At 46.3% G+C, this 24,421-nt stretch overlaps 1 protein-coding gene across 1 annotated transcript in view; it reads right to left on the bottom strand.

Moving 5' to 3' along the window:
* The window catches only part of TRPM8 (transient receptor potential cation channel subfamily M member 8), a 168,714-nt gene that overhangs the window by 79,224 nt on the left and 65,069 nt on the right, over positions 1-24,421 (bottom strand). Inside the window, exons 5-10 of the mRNA XM_073646719.1 lie at positions 20,853-21,009; positions 19,611-19,788; positions 17,786-17,958; positions 15,619-15,793; positions 15,344-15,411; positions 588-788 (exon numbers count right to left, since the gene is read on the bottom strand). Of these exons, the coding sequence (XP_073502820.1) occupies positions 588-788; positions 15,344-15,411; positions 15,619-15,793; positions 17,786-17,958; positions 19,611-19,788; positions 20,853-21,009 (952 nt within the window). The remainder of the gene's footprint in view (positions 1-587; positions 789-15,343; positions 15,412-15,618; positions 15,794-17,785; positions 17,959-19,610; positions 19,789-20,852; positions 21,010-24,421) is intronic.

Raw genomic sequence — 24,421 nt, 5'->3', positions numbered from 1 at the left:
TTCACATCTGTGTTAGAGGCTTGGTCACAGATTTCACCAAAACTGGTGGTCAAAATTGTACACCTTTTTGTTAGTAGATTTATAGAGCTTTGTGTCCAAAAAACATGGGACCTGACTCATCAAAGCTTTTAGGGCAGAATTTTGACGTAAAAAGCTTTGAAAAATCATAACATTTTGGCTGCTCTAAACTTTTGTGATTTTTAATGTTCTCATGCCTTTTTTTCGCCCAGCTCTGACACAGTGGAATCACCACTCGTCAAATTCATGACTAGCAGTAGCGTTCCTTAGGCCACAAATCTTACTCCAGTCCGTAACTGGGGTAAGATTTGAGGCAAGGTGCACACAGAGGCGCACACCACATGTCAGATACTCCTGATTTATTAAGAGGCATGCACCTCTTAATGAATCAGAAGAGTCTGGCTCCAGCATGCCCCTCATTAAGACCTGTGTGAAAAATGCTGGTTTTGATGAATGGTGTTCTGAACAATATAAATAGTTGGTGAAATCTGCAGCAAAATCTGAATCAACACTAGGTGTATTGTGGACTATTCATTTAAAGGCAAAGTTTTAGGAATTTAATAACCTACCCATCGTATCCAGGTCTCCATTTCATCTTCTGCCAAACGAGAAATAGTGCGGGGCATGAATCGTACCAGTTTTTCCTTAATGGCTGAAGAAGCAAGAGATGTACCCTCAGAATCCATAAGGCTGGCAATCACATCGGCTGTCTGACCAGATCCCTCCACCACAACACATGGGATCTTACTCTTAATGGCGGTGTTTATAGCCTGCAGAATTAAAACATGATAATGATTAATCATCTATGTTGACAATGAAGAGCAGACTTTCACATTTATAGATCAAAAAGGACCTAAATGAGGAAAAAATATGACTACGATTTATTCTCTTGTGCTTTTGCTGTATGTCAGTAATTTAAGGGAGGCATTGAAATGGTCTATAGTGTGGACTGAAAAGCTTGTATTCCAGATCTTCTCTTGAGAATGAGCTTATATATATATATATATATATATATATATATATATATATATATATTCTGTATTTTTAAGCAAGCCTGAAGACCTTAAAGGAAGTCTGTCAGCACAAAATTCCTTGGTGTGGTAAGCAGTTTAGTGCACCTTCCCAAATACTTGTTTTCCATTTATCTCCACCTTCCTCTGGCTCCTGCAAAGCCAGCGCTGTTAACCAAGGAAGAGAGATGTGGAGATAGATGTGAAACAAGTAGGTGGGAAGGTGACCTGAACTGCTTAGACATGCCAAAGATGAACTGAACACCTGTGCTTGGTTTGAACAGTCATTATGTGCTGATAGAATCCCTTTAACAAAAAATACTGGAGAAACACTGTTCATATGGTTTCCTAGTGTCAAAACCGGCTTGATACGACATCCTTGTCTGTGGACCCTATATTGCACTCTTGTGTCCCACCTATCCACTCTCAATTCTGCTGCCACATTAATCCCCTCTTCCATAGTCACTCCTCTGCCTCTCATCTCTCCCAATCTATTCCTTGTATATCCAATGTCAAGAAAATTAAATTCAAACTGGCGCGCCGCCTGGGCTGTGGGGTACTCGGTAGCCGGGTCGGTCAATGCTGGGGGGGATGTCACAGTGGCGGTGACCCGGTCCATGACCCAGGGCGGTCAATAAAAGGGGAATTTGGGAAAGGGGATTATAGTTTTTATATAATGTTCGTGACGCCACCTGTGGTATGCGGCTATATGGAGCCGCTGCTGCGGTGCAGAACCTCTGGAGCCGATGATGACGCAGCAGAGTTGGTTCAGCTCTCCACAGGCAGAGCTTAGCTCCAGGGCAGGAAGTAGTGATTTTATAGATGTTGCTGTGCGGTGTAGTGCAGAGGACGGCGCAGTTAATAATCAGTCCACAACTTAATGGCGATTTCCTCTTATCTTTACTTGCGGTGGTTAGGCAAACCGGGGCATGGGTACTAGCTGGTAGTAGAGGTCCGGGTGGCCTGGAAGCAAGTTGGGAATCCACCTCGCCAGGTGAAGTTGTAGGCCTTCCCTTTGCGCTAATCTCTTCGGCCCTGCTGCTTATAGCTGTGCTGTGGCCCTCGTCCCTGAGTATAACGTCTTTGTGCTCACCCGTATGGCAGGCAGCTCGGGCCTTCCTGGAGTGTTGCTCCCACGTGGCGGTGCTGGGCCCTATGTGCTGCTGAGCCTCTGGGCGTCTGATAGGGCCAGGAGACCTGCAGTCTCCTGCCCTCCGGTTTCTGCTGCTGGGCTTTCAGCGCCCCACAACCTCGGACTCCGGTGTCCGGTTTTTCTGCGCTTCTCTCCTCTGGGGTGAACTGCCGTGCAGCTCCACTCCCTAAGTCTTTCCTCGTCGACGTCCTGACTTCAACTCCTCTCTGCTCTCCTCACACTAACAAACCCTTCCCTCCAGATCCCAGTTGCTAAGGGGAGGAGCTCCCCTTGCTGGTCTGGAGCCAGGAAAGTGTTGCATGCTTGCAAAACCTGATTAGGGGACCCCTCCTTGCTTCCAGGCATGGCATCACCCCCTTGTGAGGGAGGCAATGCCACTGTGGCAACCGGACTCCTGGGGTGCCACATTCCCCCCTAGTAAACTTCAGTACTCCAAGACTGAGGATACCTTTTTGAATTAACAATCAACAATAACAATTCACATTACAAACAGTTAACAAAATCTCAAAAGGCAAAAACTACAAAAACCCAAGCAAAAACGTACAGCAGTCACTGGGACACTTAGTCTTTACGCCACAATCCGGATAACTGAAATTGGCTGGTGGGAACCGCATCAACCCACTTTGTCCCTGGGCGTGGCTTCAGGGCACTCTTTCGGTGGGCCTGGTCTTCAGCCACACCTGCAGTTTATTTTCAAGGCCACTTACTAACTATTTTCAATATTGTCCTGACCACACCTAGTCCTGTGGTCCAATTGTCCATAAATGTAACAACTATATATATCCAACATTATTTAATGGTTACAACTATATATAACATACTCTTTAGTTCTCTTACACTTTAGTTCCTCCAGCGGGCAGGGAGATGACCTTTAGTACTCCGTGTCGATCTACGTAGTACATTTGTTGTCACTGACCTACCCTGGTCCCTAGTGTCTACCCCTGGTGTGATGGGTTCAGTGTGAACTACACTACGGGTAGTCTAGAGGTAACACCGGTAGGCTGGGTAATCTCCTACGAATTTTTTGGCTCACCCTGGGCACGACAGGTTCACTGCTAGCAGAGGGTAGATTCTTCTGATCTGCTGATGAAGCACCTGTCTCTGGGTCAATTGGTCTCTCTGCTGTTCTGGAGCCTCTGCACCTTCCGGTGAGGCTGCTTGGAGAAAGGTCAGGACCGGTACCACAATTGCTCTGTTCACCTGCGTTCAAGACCGAGGAAATGCTCCAAGGACTGTCTGGACCGTTTCCTCCACTTTTTCTGTGGGCTGAGGGCTGTGTTGGTCTTCTTCTTTGTGTTTCAACTGTTCAGGGCATATCTTCAGGTGGTCTCTTGAGACTGCCGCTGAAGTTTCCCCTCCATCTTTACTAATGAGGCACACTTTGGTGTTATCGTAATTCGAGGGTAGGACTGTGTATGGCTCAACCTCCCACTGGTCATCTAATTTATGGATTCGTCTCTTGCTCTTGAGTACCTGTTCTCCAGGTGATAAGGGAACTGCAGGTGCGTGCTGATTGTAAGTTTTCTCCTGCTTCTGTCTCGCCTGGGACAAACTTCTCTCCACGCATTCTTGCACCTTGCGGTATTGTTGCTGTCGCTCTGTATCCCAATCTGCATCTGGTAATGTCGTCTCTGGTGTTAAGACTTCCATGTCTAAGTTGATGGGTAGCTTACCAGGTCTTGCTCTCATCAGGTAAGCGGGTGTACAGTTGGTAGAGTTCACCGGGATGTGGTTATATAGGTCCACCAAATCTGGTAACTTCTCTGGCCACAGGCTACGTTCTTCAAGGGGCAAAGTCTTCAACAGGTCTATTACCACCTGTTTCATCTTCTCACACAACCCGTTGGTCTCGGGATGATACGGCGTCGTCCTTATTTTCTTGCAGCCGTACAAGTTACAGAATTCTTGAAACACTTCTGCTTCAAAGGCTGGACCTTGGTCGGTCAGCATTCGTTCAGAGTAACCGTGCGGGCGACAAAAGTGTTGTTGAAACGCTTTGGCTGCCGTCTGAGCTGTCTGATCTTTCACTGGCACTACTACCAGGAATCAGGAGTAGTGGTCTATTTTGGTGAGAGCGTAGACATAGCCTGACCGGCTTGGGGCTAGCTTCATGTGGTCCAAGGCTACCAGTTCAAATGGTTGTTTGGTGACTATGGTCTGCAGGGGAGCCCTCTGGCTAACGCGGTCTTTCCGTCTCAGGTTGCATGGACCACATTCTTGACACCATCTCTCGATTGCTTTCCTCATGCCAACCCAGTAGAATCGCTCACGTAGCAGGACTTCCAACTTCTTCCACCCTAAGTGTCCTGCTTCATCGTGGTACGCTTCTAAGACCATTGGCGCATCCCGCCTCGGGACCACCACCTGCCAAAGCAGTTCGTGTGTCCGGGGGTTGATACTTCTTCGACACAGCTTTCCCTCGTAGATGAACAGTTTGCCCTTCTCCTTCCACAACTGTTGGACCTCCTGTGGAGCATCTGGATCAGGGTGCGAGTCAGCTTGTGTCAGCAACTCCTTTACCAGGCGGACAGCCGGGTCGCTATCCTGCGTTTTTGCCCATCCGTGGTGGGGCAATGGGATGAACGTGGCCTCTCTGTTGGCGGAGTGCTTGTCCCTCACACAGTGGGAGCACTGGGTCACCCCGTATTGATGGAAAGTGGGTAGCTCTAGCTCCTCAAGCTCTTCCGGGTCTTCTCCCCAATCTGGCAAGTTGGGAATCCTGGACAACGCATCAGCATTGGTGTTTTTAAGCCCCGTCCGCTACTTGATGGTAAACTTGTAGTCAGACAATCGGGCCATCCATCGTTGTTCTAGGGCACCAAGCTTTGCAATTTCCAGGTGCGTCAGTGGGTTGTTATCCGTGAAGACTGTACATCTGGAGGAGGCGTGGTAATGTTTGAAGCGCTCTGTTATAGCCCAGACTATGGCTAAAAACTCCAACTTGAAGGAACTATAGTTGTCTGGGTTCCTTTCCGTAGGACGGAGCTTCCTGCTGGCGTAGGCAATCACTCTCTCTCTGCCCTGCTGTACCCGGGACAGCACTGCTCCCAATCCCACGTTGCTGGCATCCGTATGAAGTATAAAGGGTTGGCCATAGTCGGGGTAGGCCAGGACTTCGTCTCCAGTAAGAGCCATTTTCAGTCGAGTGAAAGATTCGTCTTCTGGTTTACCCCATTTGAACGGAGGTTTTGGGTTCTTGGCCTTCTTGGACTGGCCCACTAAGAGGTCCTGCATGGGTGCCGCTATCTTGGTGAAACCCTTGATGAATCTCTTGTAGTAGCCTACCAGCCCGAGGAACTGCCGCACTTCCTTGATAGTGGAGGGTCTTGGCCAGTCCTTGATCACAGTGACTTTTTCAGGGTCTGGTGCTACACCTTTGGCGCTTACCACATGACCTAGGGACTGCACCTTGGGCTTTAACAGGTGGCACTTGGATGGCTTTACTTTCAGGCCATAACCAGATAGGGCTTCGAACACCTCGGCCAGGTGCTCCAGGTGGTCTTCATATGTCTTTGAGTAGACGATTACATCATCTAGGTACAGCAGGACAGTTTCGAAGTTTTTGTGTCCTAGGCAACACTCCATTAACCGCTGGAAGGTTCCTGAGGCATTGCAGAGCCCGAATGGCATGCAGTTGAACTCGCTGAGGCCCATTGGTGTTGTAAACGCGGTCTTTTCTCTGTTCGCCTCTGCCTCAGGAACCTGCCAGTACCCACTGGTGAGATCCAAAGTGGAGAAATAGTTAGCTGATCTCAATGCTGCTAATGATTCCTCAATTCTGTGTAATGGGTAGGCGTCTTTATGTGTAATGCGGTTAATCTGCCTGTAATCAACACACATCCTCATTGTACCATTCTTCTTTCTAACGAGAACTAATGGAGCTGCCCAGGGGCTACAACTATCTCTGATCACCCCAGCCTCCTTCATCTCCTGTAAAATTCCTTTGGCACATTGATAGTGAGCTGGGGGTACAGGCCGGTACCTCTCTTTAATGAGCGGATGATCTCCCGTGGGGATATGATGTTGGACCCCTTTTACCTGCCCAAAGTCTAGTGGGTGTTTGCTGAAGATTGGCTCATATTCTTGGACCACCAGGTATACTCCATGCTATTGGTGCAAAGGGTCAGTGCCCACTTGTAGCTTCTGACACCAATCCTTCATCTGCCCCTTGGAGCCATTATCCTCCGCCGGTTTGGACGGAGGCAAGAGTTCCACTGCCTTTATTGCATTGTTACTGACAGTGAACAGCTTAGCAAGAGTGGCATACCGGGATAAATGGACCTCTTTCTCCCCACAATTCAGGATGCGTATCGGTACTCTCCCCTTGCGGATATAGACTACTCCCCTGGCTGTCAAGATGGTGGGCCTACTGTCAGAGTACACAGGTTCTACCAGGGCCTGATAATCTTGACCCCTGAGACCTATTGCTGCCCGACACCATATTAACATTTCACTCCTAGGGGGCATTGCAATGGGGAATGGATCACTCATTATGACATTGCCAACTTCTCCTTCAGACAGCTCTACCTGTTGTCTCTGTATCAGGGTTTGATCTCCTTCTGCAGAACTTGCCGCTGGCTAGAACTGGCAGTCTCTGCTACCTGTTGCAACAAAACAATAATTTCCCCAAGACAATTCTCTATCACATTAGTGCCTAAGGTTATCATAGGATGACTTTCTCGGCGATCAATATCAACAATAATCATTCCTTGTGATGGCAATTCTACTCGACCAACCTTTATGGTCACCTCTTTATACCCTACCTGAGGCAAGGGCTGACCATTGCTGGCAAAGATGCTAAGATGTTCATCTGGACTGCGGGTAATATCTAAGTCAGTCCAGTATCGTTTATAAAGGATATATGGCATCGTTATCACCTGGTTTTATTATGTCACTTTTGCGCAATGAACCACAGGGGTGGGCCTTTTCTCTCCAACCTAATGATCCGTGTTTAAGATCTGTTGAAGATTTTTTTTCTGCTATGGTTCTATTATATGATGATCTGGATCGAATCTCATCTGCTGAGGCAGAACTCAGGCGTTTGAATCAGGGGTCAGGTGATGTTGAAAATTATTGCACACACTTCAGGAGATGGGCCTCAGAAGTTAAATGGAATGATCCTGCGCTGAAATGTTTATGTCTTGCTGGTCTGAGTGAAAGGGTTAAGGATCTGCTGATTGCATTCCCTGCACCTGAGACTTTGCAGGATGCCATGCAATTAGCTGTTCGTGTGGACAGGAGGCTGAGGTTCAGGATGAATGAGGTAAAGACTCCTGTAATGTCAGTTCCTAGTCCCCAGAAAATCTGCTCAGATGGCAGAGAACCGATGGAGGTTGTGGCGATGTCACTCCGCTCTCAGGAAAGAGACAGGAGGTTCGCCGAGGGATTGTGTCTTCATTGTGGTAAAGCTAACCATTTGATTAAGTATTGTGAGCTTCGTTTAAGTAAAGAAAAAAAAAGGTCAGTTACGCCCGTATAGCTTGTTTACGCTCTGCAGGAGTATTTCTTTCTGGGAGTACTACTTTGCAGGGAGATTTGATTGAATTTCAGGTATTTGTGGATTGTGGTTCAACACTTAATGTGATTGATAAAGGGTTTTTGGAAAACCTTAAATAGAAATCCAAACCTTTGTCATCATCTATTTCTGTGATTGCAATTGATAACACTCCCTTGAAATGTGTTACTCACAAGGTTGCTGCATTTTCCCTCACTATCAATGGAGTTCACCAAGAAATTTTGGACTTGGTAGTTTTAGATAATTTACCCTCTCCGTTTGTTCTAGGATTGCCTTGGTTAAAACTGCACAATCCTTTGCTGGACTGGTCTACTAATGTGATTAAGTCTTGGAGTCTGAAGGGCTATGATAAATGTTGTAATGGTCGCATTGCGGCTGTGGAAAAAGGGGAATTACCTGTACCTATTCAAGATTTTTGGAGTTTTTTTTCGGCAAGTTTTACCTCCTCGTAAGGATTATGATTGCGCCATTGAGTTTGTTCCGGGAGCTACTCTTCCCAAGAGTCACTTGTTTAATCTGACTATCCCTGAAAGAAAGGCCTTGGAGGAATACATACAGACTAGCCTGGCTGCTGGTCACATTAGAGCTTCTAAGTCGCCTGTGGCAGTTGGATTTTTCTTTGTTAAAAAAAAGGACTGGATTTTCGTGAAATTAATAAGATTACCGTACGCAATTCCTACCCATTGCCGTTAATTCTTGACTTGTTTGACCAGTTAGTGAGGGCCAAGTGGTTCTCTAAAATTGATCTCCGGGGGGCATACAATTTGTTATGAGTGAAGGAGGGTGATGAATGGAAAACTGCTTTTAACACTCCGGTAGGTCATTTTGAGAATCTGGTGAAGCCTTTTTGTCTTACCAATGCACCTGCATTTTTTCAGAACCTTATTAATGACATCCTGAGACCTCTGATTGGTAAGAATGTGGTTGTGTATTTGGATGACATTTTGATTTATTCACCAGATCTCGAGTCCAATTGGCAGAGTGTACGTGAAGTTTTGCAGTTATTGAGTGATAATTCACTCTTTTCTAAGCTGAAGAAATGTGAGTTCGCTGTGCAGAAAATTAGTTTTTTGGGCTACATTGTCTCCAGCGAGGGCTTTGAGATGGACCCTGTGAAGGTTCAGGCTGTATATAAACAATAGAACCGAATTCTATGATAATGTAACATCCACATATTTGGTATTACGGGTACTCTACTGTATAACACATAGCCTATAAAGAATATAGAGTATCTACCCAAACAAAGACAATTCTTCAATGATATATAAATGGTATTAAAACATCAAGATTTATTAGAACATTTAAAAGACATATCAATATAGATAAAAATAGCAGGCCATCAGGGGTTGAATACACACGAACAGTGCAGCAAACAGAAGTAAGTCCTCATGGAGAGATCTGACCAAGAATACACAGGCTTGCAAAGTGATGTGTATTTGTTACGAATCAAGAATAAATTACATACATGTACAACGGGGTACAAAATTACAAACTGTAGAGCCACCAAAAACACAAGCCTGCAAAACATCAAAGGTCAGTAAGAAAGCCTCACTAGGTACTCAATAATCACGTGATCATATTCCTGATCACACAGACAAGTTTGTTTGTGAGGCTCACCCATGCAGGTATAGGGACCAATAGCAGCACTGAAGCCTGAAGGTTCAGGCTGTGCAGGAATGGCCTAGGCCTATTGGTTTGAAATCTATACAGAGATTTTTGGGTTTTGCCAATTATTACAGGAAATTCATTAAGAATTTTTCTGCAATTGTTAAACCTCTAACCAATCTCACCAGGAAAGGTGCGAATACGGCCCAGTGGACTACTGAGGTCACTGAATCGTTTGAGTATCTCAAAGAGAGGTTCAGTTCTGCCCCTATCCTTATGTAGCCTGATGAGACCATGCCTTTTTTGGTCGAAGTCGATGCTTCATCAGTGGGGGTCGGAGCAGTTTTGTCTCAGGAGAACAAGGGTGGAGTACATCCTTGTGCCTTCTTTTCGAAAATTTTTCGGAAACCGAACTGAATTATGATGTTGGAAATCGGGAGTTGCTGGCTATTAAACTCGCGTTTAAACATTGGCGTCATTTTTTGGAAGGCGCTAGATTTCCTATTCAGGTTTTCACAGATCATAAGAATTTGATCCATCTGGAAGCTGCCAAGCGCTTGAATGCCCGTCAAGCTAGGTGGGCACTTTTTTTTTCTCAGTTTCATTTTTCTGTTACCTATATCCCTGGTATTAAGAATGTTAAAGCCGATGCTTTATCTCGCAGTTTCTCTCCTACGGTCGGTGCCGAGGAGGAAGAGAGCATTTTACAGAAAGGAGATGTGGTGGCGGCATTGGACTCCATGTTGGAGAATGGGTTTCTGAAAGCTTAAGATGATGCTCCATCTAACACTCCCCATGGGAGGTTGTTCGTGCCTAGAGCCTTTAGGAGAGATTTGTTTGTGGAGTGTCATGAGTCTCGGTTGGCAGGTCATCCAGGAATTTCGGAGACTAAGAGACTTATCAGTCGCAGTTTTTGGTGGCCTGGATGGCAGAAGGAAGTCATCAAGTGAGTGTGTCAATGTACTGTGTGTGCTAGGTCAAAGGCTTCACATACTCCTGCTGCGGGGTTGCTTTGCCCTCTGGAGGTTCCTAGTGTGCCTTGGACGCATCTCACAATGGATTTTATTACTGATCTTCCTGTGTCCGAGGGTTTTACTGTCATCTGAGTGGTCGTGGACCGTTTTAGTAAGATGTGTCATTTGGTTCCATTCATTAAGTTGCCCTGCGCCAAGACACTCGCTAAGGCGCTTGTTAAGGAGATTGTCAAGCTCCATGGCGTTCCCACGGATATTGTTTCTGATAGAGGACCTCAGTTTGTGGCTCGCTTTTGGCGTGCTTTTTGTGACAGGTTGGGAGTCCATTTGTCATTTTCGTCTGGTTATCATCCTGAGTCTAATGGACAGACTAAAAGAAAGAACCAGGATGTTGAACAGTTTTTGTGTTGTTTTGTGGCGGACAATCAAGAGGTGTGCTCTGCGTTTCTGCCTCTCACAGAATTTGCTCTTAACAATCATACATCCTCCTCTGCTGGGTGTTCTCCTTTTTTTTGTTGTACTGGGAGACATCTGTCTTTTGGTTCGTTCTCCAAATTGGGGTCGGCGGTGCCGGAGGAGGAGAATTTTTCCGGTGATTTGGAGAGAGTTTGGACTAATGTACGTTGCAACCTTCAAGAGGCTAAAGAGAAGTCCAAGAAGTATTTTGACAGGAAATGTAACGAGGTTTTGTTTACTGTGGGTGACATGGTTTGGTTGTCCTCCAAGAACCTGCGGTTGAGGATTCCCTCTAAAAAACTGGGTCCTAAGTTTGTGGGTCCATTTAAAGTGCTTCAGGTTGTTAACCCGTCTGCTGTTAGGTTGGATGTCCCTACTTTCTGGAAGATTAATCTTGTGTTTCATGTTTCCTTTTTGAAAAAGGCTGATGTATCTGATAGGGACGCCACTGTCACAATTCCTCCTGTTGTGGAAGACGGCGAATATGAAATTTCTCGTATCTTGAATTCTAGATGGCATAGAGGGAGATTACAGTATCTTGTCTCCTGGAAGAGTTTCGGTCCCGAAGACAACTCCTGAGTAAGGACGGATGATGTCTCTGCTCCTAGGCTTGTTAAAGCTTTCCACAAGAGGTTTCCGGATAGGCCTGGGCCTGGAGGATCTGGAGGATCCTCATAAAAGAGGGGGTACTGTTAGAACCCTACTATTTTTTCCATCTTGTGTTTTGCAGTCACGTGACCATCTGCCTTTATATTCAAGCTCCGCCCTTTTGGCTGTGCTGGACTTCAGTGTTTGACTGTTTCTCTAGCCAGATGCTTCTGTTCCTTTCTCTGTCAGCTCACTTGGTCCCTCTGGGACCTCTAGTACCTTTTTGTCAGTTTGTCTTTTTGTGTTCTGAAACTACTTCTCTGTTTAGGAGGTGTCCCATTTTTTGTCCCAGTCCTTAGTTCTTTTAGAGACCCCTCCCTTTTCGCTATAGGTCTTCGTTCAGACTAGCAAAGGACTAAGGCGGGTCTGTTCGCTAGGAACAGGCAGCCCACTACATCGTAGGGATTCAGCTTAGTCTTACTGTAGGGACAGCTTTCCCCTATCTTTCCTTAGTTCATGTTGCAGATCATAACAGGTTGGCCCTCTGCCCCAGGGGTTGCTCGTTTAAATTACAGAATCTTGCGTAGTGCCCCGCCTTTTGACAGCGGCGGCAGATGGGTTGTCCGTCCTGGTCGTTGCGATCGCTGTTCCTACCTCTGGTCGGTGGAATTCTTCTCTGTTGTCGCCACGGGACGTCATCTGGACTGGAAGCCAGCTGGATCCTTTCCTTTGGAGACACTTGCATGGCCTGCACGGTTTTGGTTAGTGTAGCCATACTTTTGGTCAGCTCCTGGACATGAAGGCATAGGTCTGCAGACGGGTCATTATCTAGGGTCTGCGCATCAGCCTCCACAGGTGCTGGGGAAAAGGACGCCACCTCCTGGTGGTATGTGATAGCTGGGCACCGGAGGGGTGCAGTGCCACCTGGGGTTGGTTCTTGTAGCACCCAGATGGCTCGGTCTTTAAATTGCGCAAAGTCCAGATCAGGGTTTTGCAGAGCCATAATGCGCAACTGTGTGCGGTGAGCGTTAGACAGGAGCCCCTCAATAAACTGCTCAGTTAGCAATCTGTCCTCGTCTCGCACACTGTCGGGGTCCACCTGTTTAATGGTCCGCAGCGCCTCCTGCAGGTTTAGAGCATAGTCCCATACACTGTCCTGCACCATTTGTGTGCACCCGTAGAACTTCATTTTAATCTCTGCTGCGGTGCGGGTGTCAAAGGTATCCTTCAACCGGGCCAGTATTTCCTTAACAGTGCCTTTGTCCCTGCCCGGCCAGGACTCCACCACCCTGTGGGCTGCACCGATTAGCTGGCCTATAAGGACGCTGATTTTTTGCTCCTCAGACAGGAGGTACACTTTAAACAAACTGCGCAGTCTCTCCTCAAAGTCGCTCAGGGTGTGCGACTCCCCTGAGTACTGGGGCAACCACGCCGCCTCTGGTATATATGGCATTGATAACAGCATTACAGTGGCGGCGGCTATACCCGCGGCTGAATCCTCTCCCAGGTTGGGCATCTTACTCCCCCCTAGTGAACCTCAGCCAGGTCCTGGGTTCCTGCTGACGTACTAGTCTGCTGCTCTGCAGGTCACTGTACAGCTGCACCCTTGCTGCACAGCTTCTCACACTTGTATTGTATTTACAGAGCGGCAGCAGCTGGGTGGATGGGATCACACAGCACAGAGCTTCAGCAGCTGGGATGGATGGATGGATGGAATCACACAGCCCTCTGCAGGGGGAGGTGACAATCTCCCCCCTCAGTCTAATGCAAAGGGGAAGGCTGGCACCTTTTAGCCTGAGTGACAGACAACTCTGGTACAGTCTATGCAAGTGGGAGTGGCCTATTTTGGTGCAGATTCTGAGGCTCCGCCCACGATGGGTCACCCAATGGCTGCAGTTTATACAGTTATACACAGTCTTTGTGGCACACAGGACCCGGTTTTACCAGGCTTCGTGAATCCTGTTCGTGACGCCAAGTTGACGCGCCCCCTGAGCTGTGGGGTACTCGGTAGCCGGGTCGGTCGATGCTGGGGGAGATGTCACGGTGGCGGTGACCCGATCCGTGACCCAGGGCAGTCAATAAAAGGGGAATTTGGGAAAGGGGATTATAGTTTTTATATAATGTTCGTGACGCCACCTGTGGTATGCGGCTATATGGAGCCGCTGCTGCGGTGCAGAACCTCTGGAGCCGATGATAACGCAGCAGAGTTGGTTCAGCTCTCCACAGGCAGAGCTTAGCTCCAGGGCAGGAAGTAGTGATTTTATAGATGTTGCTGTGCGGTGTAGTGCAGAGGATGGCGCAGTTAATAATCAGTCCACAACTTAATGGCGGTTTCCTCTTATCTTTACTTGCGGTGGTTAGGCAAACCGGGGCACAGGTAGTAGCTGGTAGTAAAGGTCCGGGCGGCCTGGAAGCAAGTTGGGAATCCACCTTGCGAAGTGAAGTTGTAGGCCTTCCCTTTGCGCTAATCTCTTTGGCCCTGCTGCTTATAGCTGTGCTGTGGTCCTCGTCCCTGAGTAAAACATCTTTGTGCTCACCCGTATGGCAGGCAGCTCGGGCCTTCCTGGAGTGTCGCTCCCACGTGGCGGTGCTGGGCCCTATGTGCTGCTGAGCCTCTGGGCGTCTGATGGGGCCAGGAGACCTGCAGTCTCCTGCCCTCCGGTTTCTGCTGCTGGGCCTTCAGTGTCCCACAACCTGGGACTTCGGTGTCCGGTTCTTCTGCGCTTCTCTCCTCTGGGTGAACTGCCATGCAGCTCCACTCCCTAGGTCTTTCCTCGTCGACTTCCTGACTTCAACTCCTCTCTGCTCTCCTCACACTAACTAACCCCGCCTCCAGATCCCAGTTGCTCCCCTTGTTGGTCTGGAGCCAGGAAAGTGTTGCATGCTAGCAAAACCTGATTAGGGGACCCCTCCTTGCTTCCAGGCATGGCATCACCCCCTTGTGAGGGAGGCAATGCCACTGTGGCAACCGGACTCCTGGGGTGCCACAAAACTACTAACAAATCTCTCTATAATTTATCCCCTCCATATCCATACATCTGGAATTTCTCAATAATCTCACATGACCTCTTACTTTACTTTTCTCTTATCTGTTTCTCTCATAACTGTCTCCAAGATTATTTTGATGCATTCTTCATACTGTGGAACTCACTACCCCACCGGTCAGACTTTCTTCTAACTTTGGAACTTTCAAAGACAACCTGAAATCACATCTCTGAAAAATCTACAATAACCAAAACACGCTTCCATATCGAACAGCATCTACCCTCACCCACTGTTTCCCTTTCTCTTGCCTTATAGACTGTAAGCCTTTGAGTACAGGGTCCTATCGCTTTCTATATGTATCACTCATTTAGTCATATTTACTTTACTTTACTTAGAATTTTGCCTGAGAACACAAATAAAGAAAGGTATCTAAACAACTATCTAGCAACTTTTCCCAACCATCCAAGAGCAATTTGGTGAAGAACAATGCTTTTTCCAGCATGATGGAGATCATGTCACAAGGCAAAAGTGGTAACTAAGTGGCTCGGTGAAGAAAAGATTGAAATTTTGGGTCCACGGCCCAGAAATTCCCCAAATCTCAATCCCATTGAGAACCTGTGGTCAATTCTCAAAAAGCTGAAGGACAAAGAAAAACACAGAAATAGTTAATTTTAAGTAATAAATAGACAACAATGGACTGTCAGGATTTGGCCAAGAAGCTGATACCCAGCTGCCAGGGCGAAATGTAGCCATCTCGAAAAATAAGGGTCAATGCTGAAAATATTAAGTCTAAACTTGATATATTTGTCAATAAAAGTTCAAAAACTTTTGAAATGCTTATAATTGTACTTCAGTAACCATAGAAACATCTGACTAAAAGATCTACAAACAAAGAAGCAACAAATTTTGTGAAACCAAAATTTGTGTCAGACTCCAAATTTTTGGCCACGACTGTACAACGCCCTAAAATAAAGAGTGTTTTAACATAAATATTATTAATACAATTCTAAATAATTTTCTTCATTTAATTGTAATTCACCTTTAATGCATCTTTTCCACCTCCCTGAGCAAAACATACAATAGGAATTTTTCCGCCATAATTGGAATCTGCAGAAAAACATGGATAAAAATTGTCAAGTATATAACAAGAAAAATTGTAATATTCATTGTAACTATCTATGAGGATCACGTATTTTTCACTATTTTGTAATTTACTGTTGGCCAGAGTATTAAAACAGAAATATTAATGAAAATAGTAAAAAATTTGAGTTTCTATGACAAGAAGCATTTACAATATTCCGTAATAGTTTGTACCTGGAACGTTGAGTTCTGAGATGTATTTTTCTAATGCTGCTCGGAGATCAGCTTCTGTACTTGGATGCCCATTAGATCCATTGTCTGCCAGGATCAAATGGGTGTGGTTGTTGTCCAGACAGTAGAGAGGGTCACGCTTCTGCTCGTCCATAACGTAATGAGCCACATAATTTCCCTGTAATATAATCTGATGTAAGAGATCACTTTGATGTTTTTACTTTTATAATTGCATTTACAGTTATTTTATGCAATGTTATTTTTTGAGGTCTCCATCTGACATTTTAGTCGGAAGCCTGAAGTGGTTTAAAGAGGTTCACAAAGATATGCACAGTCATTTTTACATTGCAGTGCATATGGTCATTCTTTTTGTCATTTTTAAACACTTTTTCTTAAGGGTTCCAGGCAGAATGTGCCTAAAAAAGTGAGAAGAACTTGCCATTATAGGTGAGCTAGGCCAACAGTCTAATTTGTATGAGAGCCTCCCGACCATACTTTGGCATTTGATGTCTGTTGAAAAAAGAATCGGAACATCAGAATTCCAATGACCAATCCTTTTGTTTTCCCTGTAGAAAAGCCACTGTCAGAGAAGCCTGGCAGCAGCTCTCTTATAGAGAACACTGGAATGCTCCCTGTGTATGGGGGAGTCAGTGAAGATAGCTGTCTGCCAAATGATCATTAGGCCGATAGTTATTTAATGTATTTTGGACCTTTAGATTACTCAGTGGATAGCTGGGCCCTGGGTCCTGAAATGATCTAGAAGTCCCTTTGTCATATAAGCGTACACTCTTACAAATGGTAGAAATGGGGCCTTGTGAGGAGTTGGCCACTTACTAAAGACTATTGGACCAATGCACCGTAGAACTGAGTCCGTGGCTCTAAGGGATGCAAACTTTTTCCGGCATGGAGCACCCGTTCCGTCGATCTTACTATTGTGTTTTATTAGAGATTTGCTTGCTGTGTTTTCTTAGTAAATTGTTTGCTCGTCAGTTCAAGCCTAAGGAATCAATGCTTCCATTCAATGACAGTAAGCAGAGGAAGATGTTCTGGTTGGATCTAATGTACACATAAGGCCAGCCAGGAGATTGCTAAAGAGAAATGTAAAGCAATCATTCCATTAATCTTGTTAGCGTCTCAGGGGCCTTAAGCCATTGTACTGCCAGCCATTAGTCCCTTTGTGTGGATGGGGATAGTAGACCCAGCAAAGCCGTCACCACAAGGGTCTCACAAGCAGTCTCAGGTGAGGGGCTTCTGGAATATTCTTTATTCTTTGAGCAGAAAGCAAATGTTTAAGGGAGAGGGTGTGAACACCTCTTCCATTCAGGGGGCTAATCCCAGGGAGGGAGGAAGAAGCCACATGTTTCAGTCAGAGAGTGGATGGAATGACGTCGAAGGGAGAGAATCTAGGCTGAGGTCCTGGAGCCCATGGATGGATGGCCTATGGAGTTTGGAGATCGGTTGTCAACTGGGCTGGATAAACGTTCTATAGTTGTGGGATTTGTTGTCTGGATCTGATGAACTTTCTTAAGAACTGTTGCTACTGGATACCTGTGCTTCTATCGTTTTATGAGTCATCTGGAGGAGGGTGAAACGTGAATACAGACTATACTGGCTGGAGATGTGAAATCTGTGGGCCAACCAAAAGTTAGGAGACAGTGAGTATCACCTGGTGCAAAGGCAGTGGAACTACCACCCCTGGTTGAGATCTTGTGGACTGGGGGCAATGTATTTTGTACATTTACCTGGAGTTGTTGTAAAACCTTGGATGTAAGGAATAAAATATTGTTACATCATTAACCTGCCTAGGTGATTATTACAACCCATAACCTCAGATCTTCACAGGCCTTTTTCCAAATTCTTCACTGGGCCAGGGAAATTTCTCCGAGACTACGGAGTCATTCGGTGTTCCTACATATTGCTCCAAGGGTTACATATAGTTTTAAGTTTTTGTAAAACTATATAATGAAACATTTACACAGACAAATATTACAACAAACTGAATGTTTTTAAATCAAAAATATTAAGTATTTGGTCAAGAATGACTAATCCTGTTGTCATACGATAAATGAATTGCTTTTAAATTAATCCTATAATTATGGAAAATAAAGACCACGTAAACAAAATGTGTGTATATTCCCTTACTGGCTAATAAAAATATGAATGTCCAAACCTCAGTTACCGAAGTCCGGATAAGAGTATCACGATTGGAGATCATACCCCAGGCTGCAATGCCAATGGCTACCACTTTCTCTTCTGAGCTCCGACTGATGGTATTGTCTCTGACCACCTCTCCAATGTATTTCATAAGACCATAATGAGTGCCTCCTGAGAGGATCCAGGCACCTGGACAAATGTAAAAAAGAAAAAATATATATGATTTAATTTCTAAAAATCTAATCATGATCATGATTAATTGATGATGTCAATGGTAATTGTCATTTAAAATAATCAAATTGTACAGATACGGAGAAGTTGAATAAAACTATATGTACATATGGAGCATGAATGTAGAATGAATAGTGATAGTAAACATAAATGCCTCTAATGTGATTCCAAAATCCCATGCTTATTGTTCCAGCCTTGACAGATCTCCATCCAAGGACAAGGGGATTCCCTTTGCCTTCACAGCAGGGACTGGACAGAAGACACCCTACATCATTATCTGCTGTAATATCAAACAGCAGTGCAGGTCACATTCATACTCTGGGATCACAGTCATCTTGTGGTTGTATTTGTGCATAAGGAACTTTACATTTTGGTGGAATTGTTCTTTATAGTGCACCAAAAACTATGAGTCATCAATTATGGCTTCTACAATATCAATGGAAATCATAACTCCATAAACTTGTCACTGGTAATCAGGAAATATCATTTTTTTCTCATTTTATTTCTATACCTAATTTAGATTTTTATACATTGTCATAGCTTTATATAGAAAATTACTAAAGATGAGTAAATCAGACGTAATTCGATTTCGGTTGATTTGCTTGAAGTTGGCCAAGAAGTTAGATTTGCATTGAATGGCATTATTATGCTCTAAGATCTCCCCAGACCCCAGGATATATTAAACGTGGGGTATAAAAAAAGGATTATACTTACCTCACCCTAGCCCTCACCTGTTCCTCTGCACAGCTAGTCCTCCACACAACCAGCCTCTTCCAGTCCTGTTTTTCCTTTTCTCAGTGCTCTTTGCACCTCCATAGTTAACTACACTTCACACAATTAAGCCATGATGTCATGTTAAGCCTAGTCACTGAGTAGGCCTCACAAGATGTCAAGACATGCAAGGCCCCACAACATCATCTCGTAAAGCCTAGACAGCACCAGGTGTACCAAAAAGCACCGTGGAGATGGAAACCTGGACCAGAGTGAGCTAGCTACATGGAGGGACAAGTGAGGGCCAAGGCAAGGTGAGCAAAAAAATTTTTTAACTCCTTCTTAGCTCTAAAACAAATCCAGTAAAAATGGAGGCCATCAAGTTGACATTTTGTTGGATTCGATAGAATCGAATACCTAGAAATTTGGTTTCTGGTGAATCCAAATTTTTGTGAAATATAAAAGCAAATTCCATTGTCTTCTAATCAATTTAGTCACCTCTAAAATTCCTTAACTAGATAAAATACAAAATCTCACCACCACATATGTTTAACAGGGTTGTCCACTACTTGGACAACTCATTCTTAAATGCAACAGTATCCCATGTAAAATGAAAACACCAAATACTCTCCTCCCGGATCGACACTGTACCAGCGATGTACACATTGCCGATATTGCTGAAACAGCGCTGGTCCGGGAGGTGAGTATATGGTGTTTTTATTTTACGTGGGGTACTGTTGCATTTAAGAAGGGGTTGTCCAAGTAGTGGACAACCTCTTTAAGAATTGAATACTGCCCAGTGCCCAATGCTGACATTTGCTGACACATAATATTATGTCACTTACTCAATATTTTACGTTCTTCATTCTCACACATACAATCACACTCTTCCATGTTACCTTTGGTTTGTGCAATGTAGATAAGACGACTAAAGATCTTGCGCATCCGGGGCTTGAGGGAAAAGTTTTTAGCACCTCCAGCCACAGAGATGATGAGGTTTGGAGTTTTAAGCAGCCAATATTTGGTCATGAGCTCATACAATGTCTCTGGGGCTGTGTCTCGGGACAAGCGAATATACTAAAAGAGGAGAGAGAAATGTGCATGATAGCAAACTTTGGACTCTCAGACACTTCTTATACATTGTTATTACTTTCTAGTAGCTGTCTAATAAATAAATTTTTCTATTTCTTATTGTATTATTGAAGATTATATATGCCATTACCATTACCACCGTTACCATTTTGGAATTCATGTATAGATCCAGCACTTGGCCCTATCTCCGATTGCTGCTCTTTAATTAGTTAAATACTGCTGCCAATCGCTGATAAAGGTGTTAAAGTGAAGAGATCGCATCACACAAGCATTCCGGTGTACGCAATAGTAATTTTGTTGTGTTTTTTTTTTAAAGTGAACCTTTCATGTCTAATAACACTATCAACAAAGTTAATCTGCAGGTTAATAGCATTATGAAGGTGCCCGGATGCCGTACTGAAAGTGCAGCACCCAGGAGAAAATTACGTTTATTTCTTCTGGAAGCCGCCGGCTTTCAGTTATGCAGACGTGCCCGGAGCAATTACAGTCATTGTTCACAGCATTGAGAGCGGCGACTGTAACCACAGCCTGGCACTGACTGACAGACAGATCTGCAGTTCACCAGTGTAGAGCCAGCTGTCAGTCAGTGCCGGGGTGTGGTTACAGCCGCTGCTCTCAGTGCTGTGAACAATGACTGTAATTGCAAGCCTGCATGACTGAAAGCCGGCGGCTCCTAGGAGAAATAAAGTTAATTTTTTCCTAGGTGCCGCACTTTAAGCATAGGATGTGGGCGTACAGCATACCTTCATAACGCTATTAACCTGCAGATCAACTCTATACCTGAGAGTTAATAGCGTTTTCAGATCTGACAGTACCCCTTTCAATAGACTTTTATTCTGAAGCTTTCAAAATGCTAATGAAGGATTACTAGTCCAGTGGGACGTCTTGTCCCCTGGACCAGTCCTGCCCTGAATTCTTTAATCACACCTTCCTGGTGTAATTGACAGTCTCCATACAATCTGCCACATGGTAGGTGATAATGCATGCCACTATAGTATCAGATAAAAACAGTCAGGGGATCTGAGAGGTTCCCTTTAATATAGACCTACCTTTCCTCTTCTCCCAAATGCATCAAACTGAATATCTCCATAGGCATCAGTGGGAAGCTCCTTTGTATGCTTCTTGTAATTCCATTTATCGCTTGTGTTGACCTGTGTGCCTTCAATGTGCTGCATCTTGCTATATCCACACTTACATATACTATCCCTGCAATGATTAGATTGGGTTATTTTCTTCGCATATTCATTTGCAAACAGAGGTTGTCCAGATCTATTTCCATTTAACAATACAAATAACCATAAAGGAATAACATTATCATTGCCTAAATTAAAGTAGGTTAGCAGTTTATTATACCACTAATAAGTTATTACAACACCTGCCATGTAATAGATTCACCTTTCTAAGTTGAGTGTTTTTATATTCTGTTTTATCTGTTATTGGCCAAACATGAGCAGTGCTTACAAGCTCTTTCCTAAAGAGATTTTAAGCACTGCTCTAAAGCTAGCTGGCTTACTGGAGTGCACTGTTAGCCGTCCGGTTTAGTGCCATTGCCATTCTCTGACGCTGAAGAGGCATACAGCAGCATTTGAAAGTGCATGGTTCCGGCCCACCGGACCATGATGAAAAAAAGTATATGTGCATTTTATCCCTTAACGACATATGACATACAGAGTATGTCATATGTTGTCTCCCTGACTCTGATGCATGTGACGCGCCCCTGGGCCTGCTGTGTCGTGCGGCATCGCGCGCACGGGGGCTTACCCGGAGCCGGATCAGATGGGGGTAGTAGTCTCGTGGCGGTGACCCGGTCCGTGCCCAGGGAGTCAAACTGAGCGGCAGTCTTAGCAGTAGATGTTAGAATGTTCGACTACGCCACCCGTTGAATGCGGCTATGAAGCCGCCGCTGCAGGGCAGACCGCTGAGGCCGGTGGTACGGATGTGCAGCGTGGATGGTATAACCCCCAACGGGAGGGGTATGGCCTCAGGGCAGCAGATGTGGATGATAGTGGTAGTGATGGTGCAGCAAGGAAGCTCAGAGACGTGTGGTGCAGTTTCAAGGCTTTTACTCACAGGTGTTGCTCCGGTCACTTCGGCCAGCAGTGACCACCCGAGCCGTGCTGCGTCCACCAGGTGTGGGACTCGGCCAACTCCCAGGCAGTTCCAGAGCGTGGTCCCAAGCTCCCCTCTATTCCTTCCTACGGGCCGTCCTCACCAGGGACCCACCTTTGTCCGGCTCCCTCGGGTCTTTTGGTGGCGAAACCTTTCCCGGCTTCCCTGACCCTATGCGTGGTTTGCCTTCCTGGTGGATATGGTGAGGGGTCGCGCCAAAACTTGTCCACGACCTCCGGTTCCTGGCTAAGGATGTTTAGCCTCTACCAGTTTGGGATCCGGTACCCTCTGCTGCCAACCCTTCACCCGTCTTAGTTCACTTGTGGGATCTCAGGGTTCCCTCTGCTTGTGTCTCCGGGCCTTTCACTGGGTTTTTCCTCTTCTTCCTCTTTCTCTGCGCTTCAGGCCTGGCCCTGGAGCTGGGCCCAGCCGGAGCCACAGCTCCCTGTCAGCCCTCTCTGGCTGAGCTCCTCTCTGCACAGGCTCTCTTCTGAACAGTACCCTGTCTAAAGATGGTGCCCACCTCTTATACTCCCTCTGACACCCGAGCCCAGGTGACTAGCACCCAATGGGCTCCTTCCTATGCCCAGAGTCCCTCCCCTGACTGCTCCTACACTACTGGGATGTTCCTCCCCCCCTCCCACTCCAGCCAGGGACAGACGCTGTCGTACCTGCACATCTACCTAGTGGGAGTACCGTTGTTCTGTCCCCCGGAAATGGGATGAGTGTAGTGCATGTGACGCGCCCCTGGGCCTGTGTCGCGCTGCGTTGCGCACGCGGGAGCTTACCCGGAGCCGGATCTGTTTAGGGTTGTAGTCTCGTGGCGGTGACCCGGTCCGTGCCCAGGGAGTCAAACTGGACGGCAGTCTGTTAGCGGTAGAAAATGGTTGATGACTACGCCACCCGTTGAATGCAGCCAGGGGGCTGCTGCTGCAGGGCAGACCGCTGAGGCCGGTGGAAGGATGGTGCAGCGTGATAGTATAACCCCCAACGGGAGGGGTATGGCCTCAGGGCAGCCGACGTGGATGATGGGGGTAGCAGGAACCACTCAGAGACGGTATGGTAGCGTTCAGGGTCTTTACTGGTAACAACGATAGACCCTCCCGGAGTACTTGCTAGCGAACGGGGCCTGGTCAGTCCTTGAGCAGATGGGATCTCCCCTGGCCAGGCGTAGTTGTAGGCCTCCCAAGCTGACTGTACTCTTCTGGCTACCTTGCTGGAAGCTGATGTAAGTAGCCCACGTCCCTGAGTGTACCGTGTGGTGCTCACCCGTATGGCCGGTGACTCGGGGCCTTCTAATGGCTTCCGCTCCACGATGGCGGTGCTGGTCCCACGCGTGTGACCGGGCCTTCGGGCTTCTGGGCCAGGGGACCTGAAATCCCCTGCCTGACGGATTCTGCTGCTGGGTAGAAGTTAGTCCCCACAGCCTCGGACTCCGGGTCCGGTAAAGAATCTTCTTAGTCAGGGCGAGCTCTTTAGCTGCCAGCCCCTGACTCCTTGTGACTCTGCTGCTTCCTATGCTGCTCTTGTCTCTACTCTTCCTGGACTCACTAACCCTGCCTCAGCCCCGGGTTTATACAGGGGAAGTTCTTCCCCTCCCAAGGCTGGGCAGGAGGTGTGGCATGCACAGGATCCCTGACCAAAGGACCTCCCACCTGCTCTCAGACGTAATATCTCTATCACTGTGACAACCAGACCCCTGGGGTGTCACACTCCCCCCTAGTGAAATTTAGTACTCCGGGACTAAACACTTTTTAGAAAAATATAACAAGGTATATCAAAGAACAATAAAATACAATAAGGAAACACAATAAGATGGTCACGGATGTCCGCAACCGGGTGCAGTCTTTGAAGAAAAGCAAAGGTGTCCATTTCACCAACACAGGGAGACGTAACCAGGTAGGGGTCTGTCCTACCCCGAGTCCTTAACAGTCTCTAGTCCATCCTGGGTTACGCTCCAACTATATACAAAGGATTCCCGGTAAATCCACCGAAGACTCCTAAAAACAACTAGAAACACAAAATTACACACAAGCAACAATAAACAGGTAAACATTGTAAAACAACTTAAACATTTAGATCCTCCAACGTGCGGGTAACTGGCCTCTAGTGGCCCTAGTGGACCTACGGAGCTGACTGTCTGGCCCTGAACTACAGGGTGTAGGAGCTGTCAAGGGTAAACTGGGCAGCTGTCTACCGGCTCTTTGTCTCACTAGGGGTACGGCAGGCTCACTATAAGCAGAGGGTGGATTCTCCTGTTCCGCTTGGGTGGAGTCTTCTGCCTCCTGGACCGGCTGCTCTTCCAGCTCTACCCGTTGCTCCGTAGGTTCTTGGGATGATGGTTGGAGGAAGGTGAGTACGGGTACCACAACTGCACCATTGACTTGAGTCCAAGACCGAGGGAAGTCCCCGAGCACGGTACTAACCATATCTTCCCTTTCTTCCACGGGTCGATGGTCTTCCTGTTCCTCCTCAGGGTTCCTCAGTTGTTCGGGGCACTTCTTCAGGT

Source organism: Phyllobates terribilis, unplaced genomic scaffold (genome assembly GCF_046119375.1).
Source record: "Phyllobates terribilis strain yellow unplaced genomic scaffold, ASM4611937v1 Scaffold_9__5_contigs__length_417890890, whole genome shotgun sequence".
NCBI lineage: Eukaryota > Metazoa > Chordata > Amphibia > Anura > Dendrobatidae > Phyllobates > Phyllobates terribilis.
Note: the sequence above shows the minus strand (reverse complement) of the source record. Positions and strands in the feature narration are given on the sequence as shown.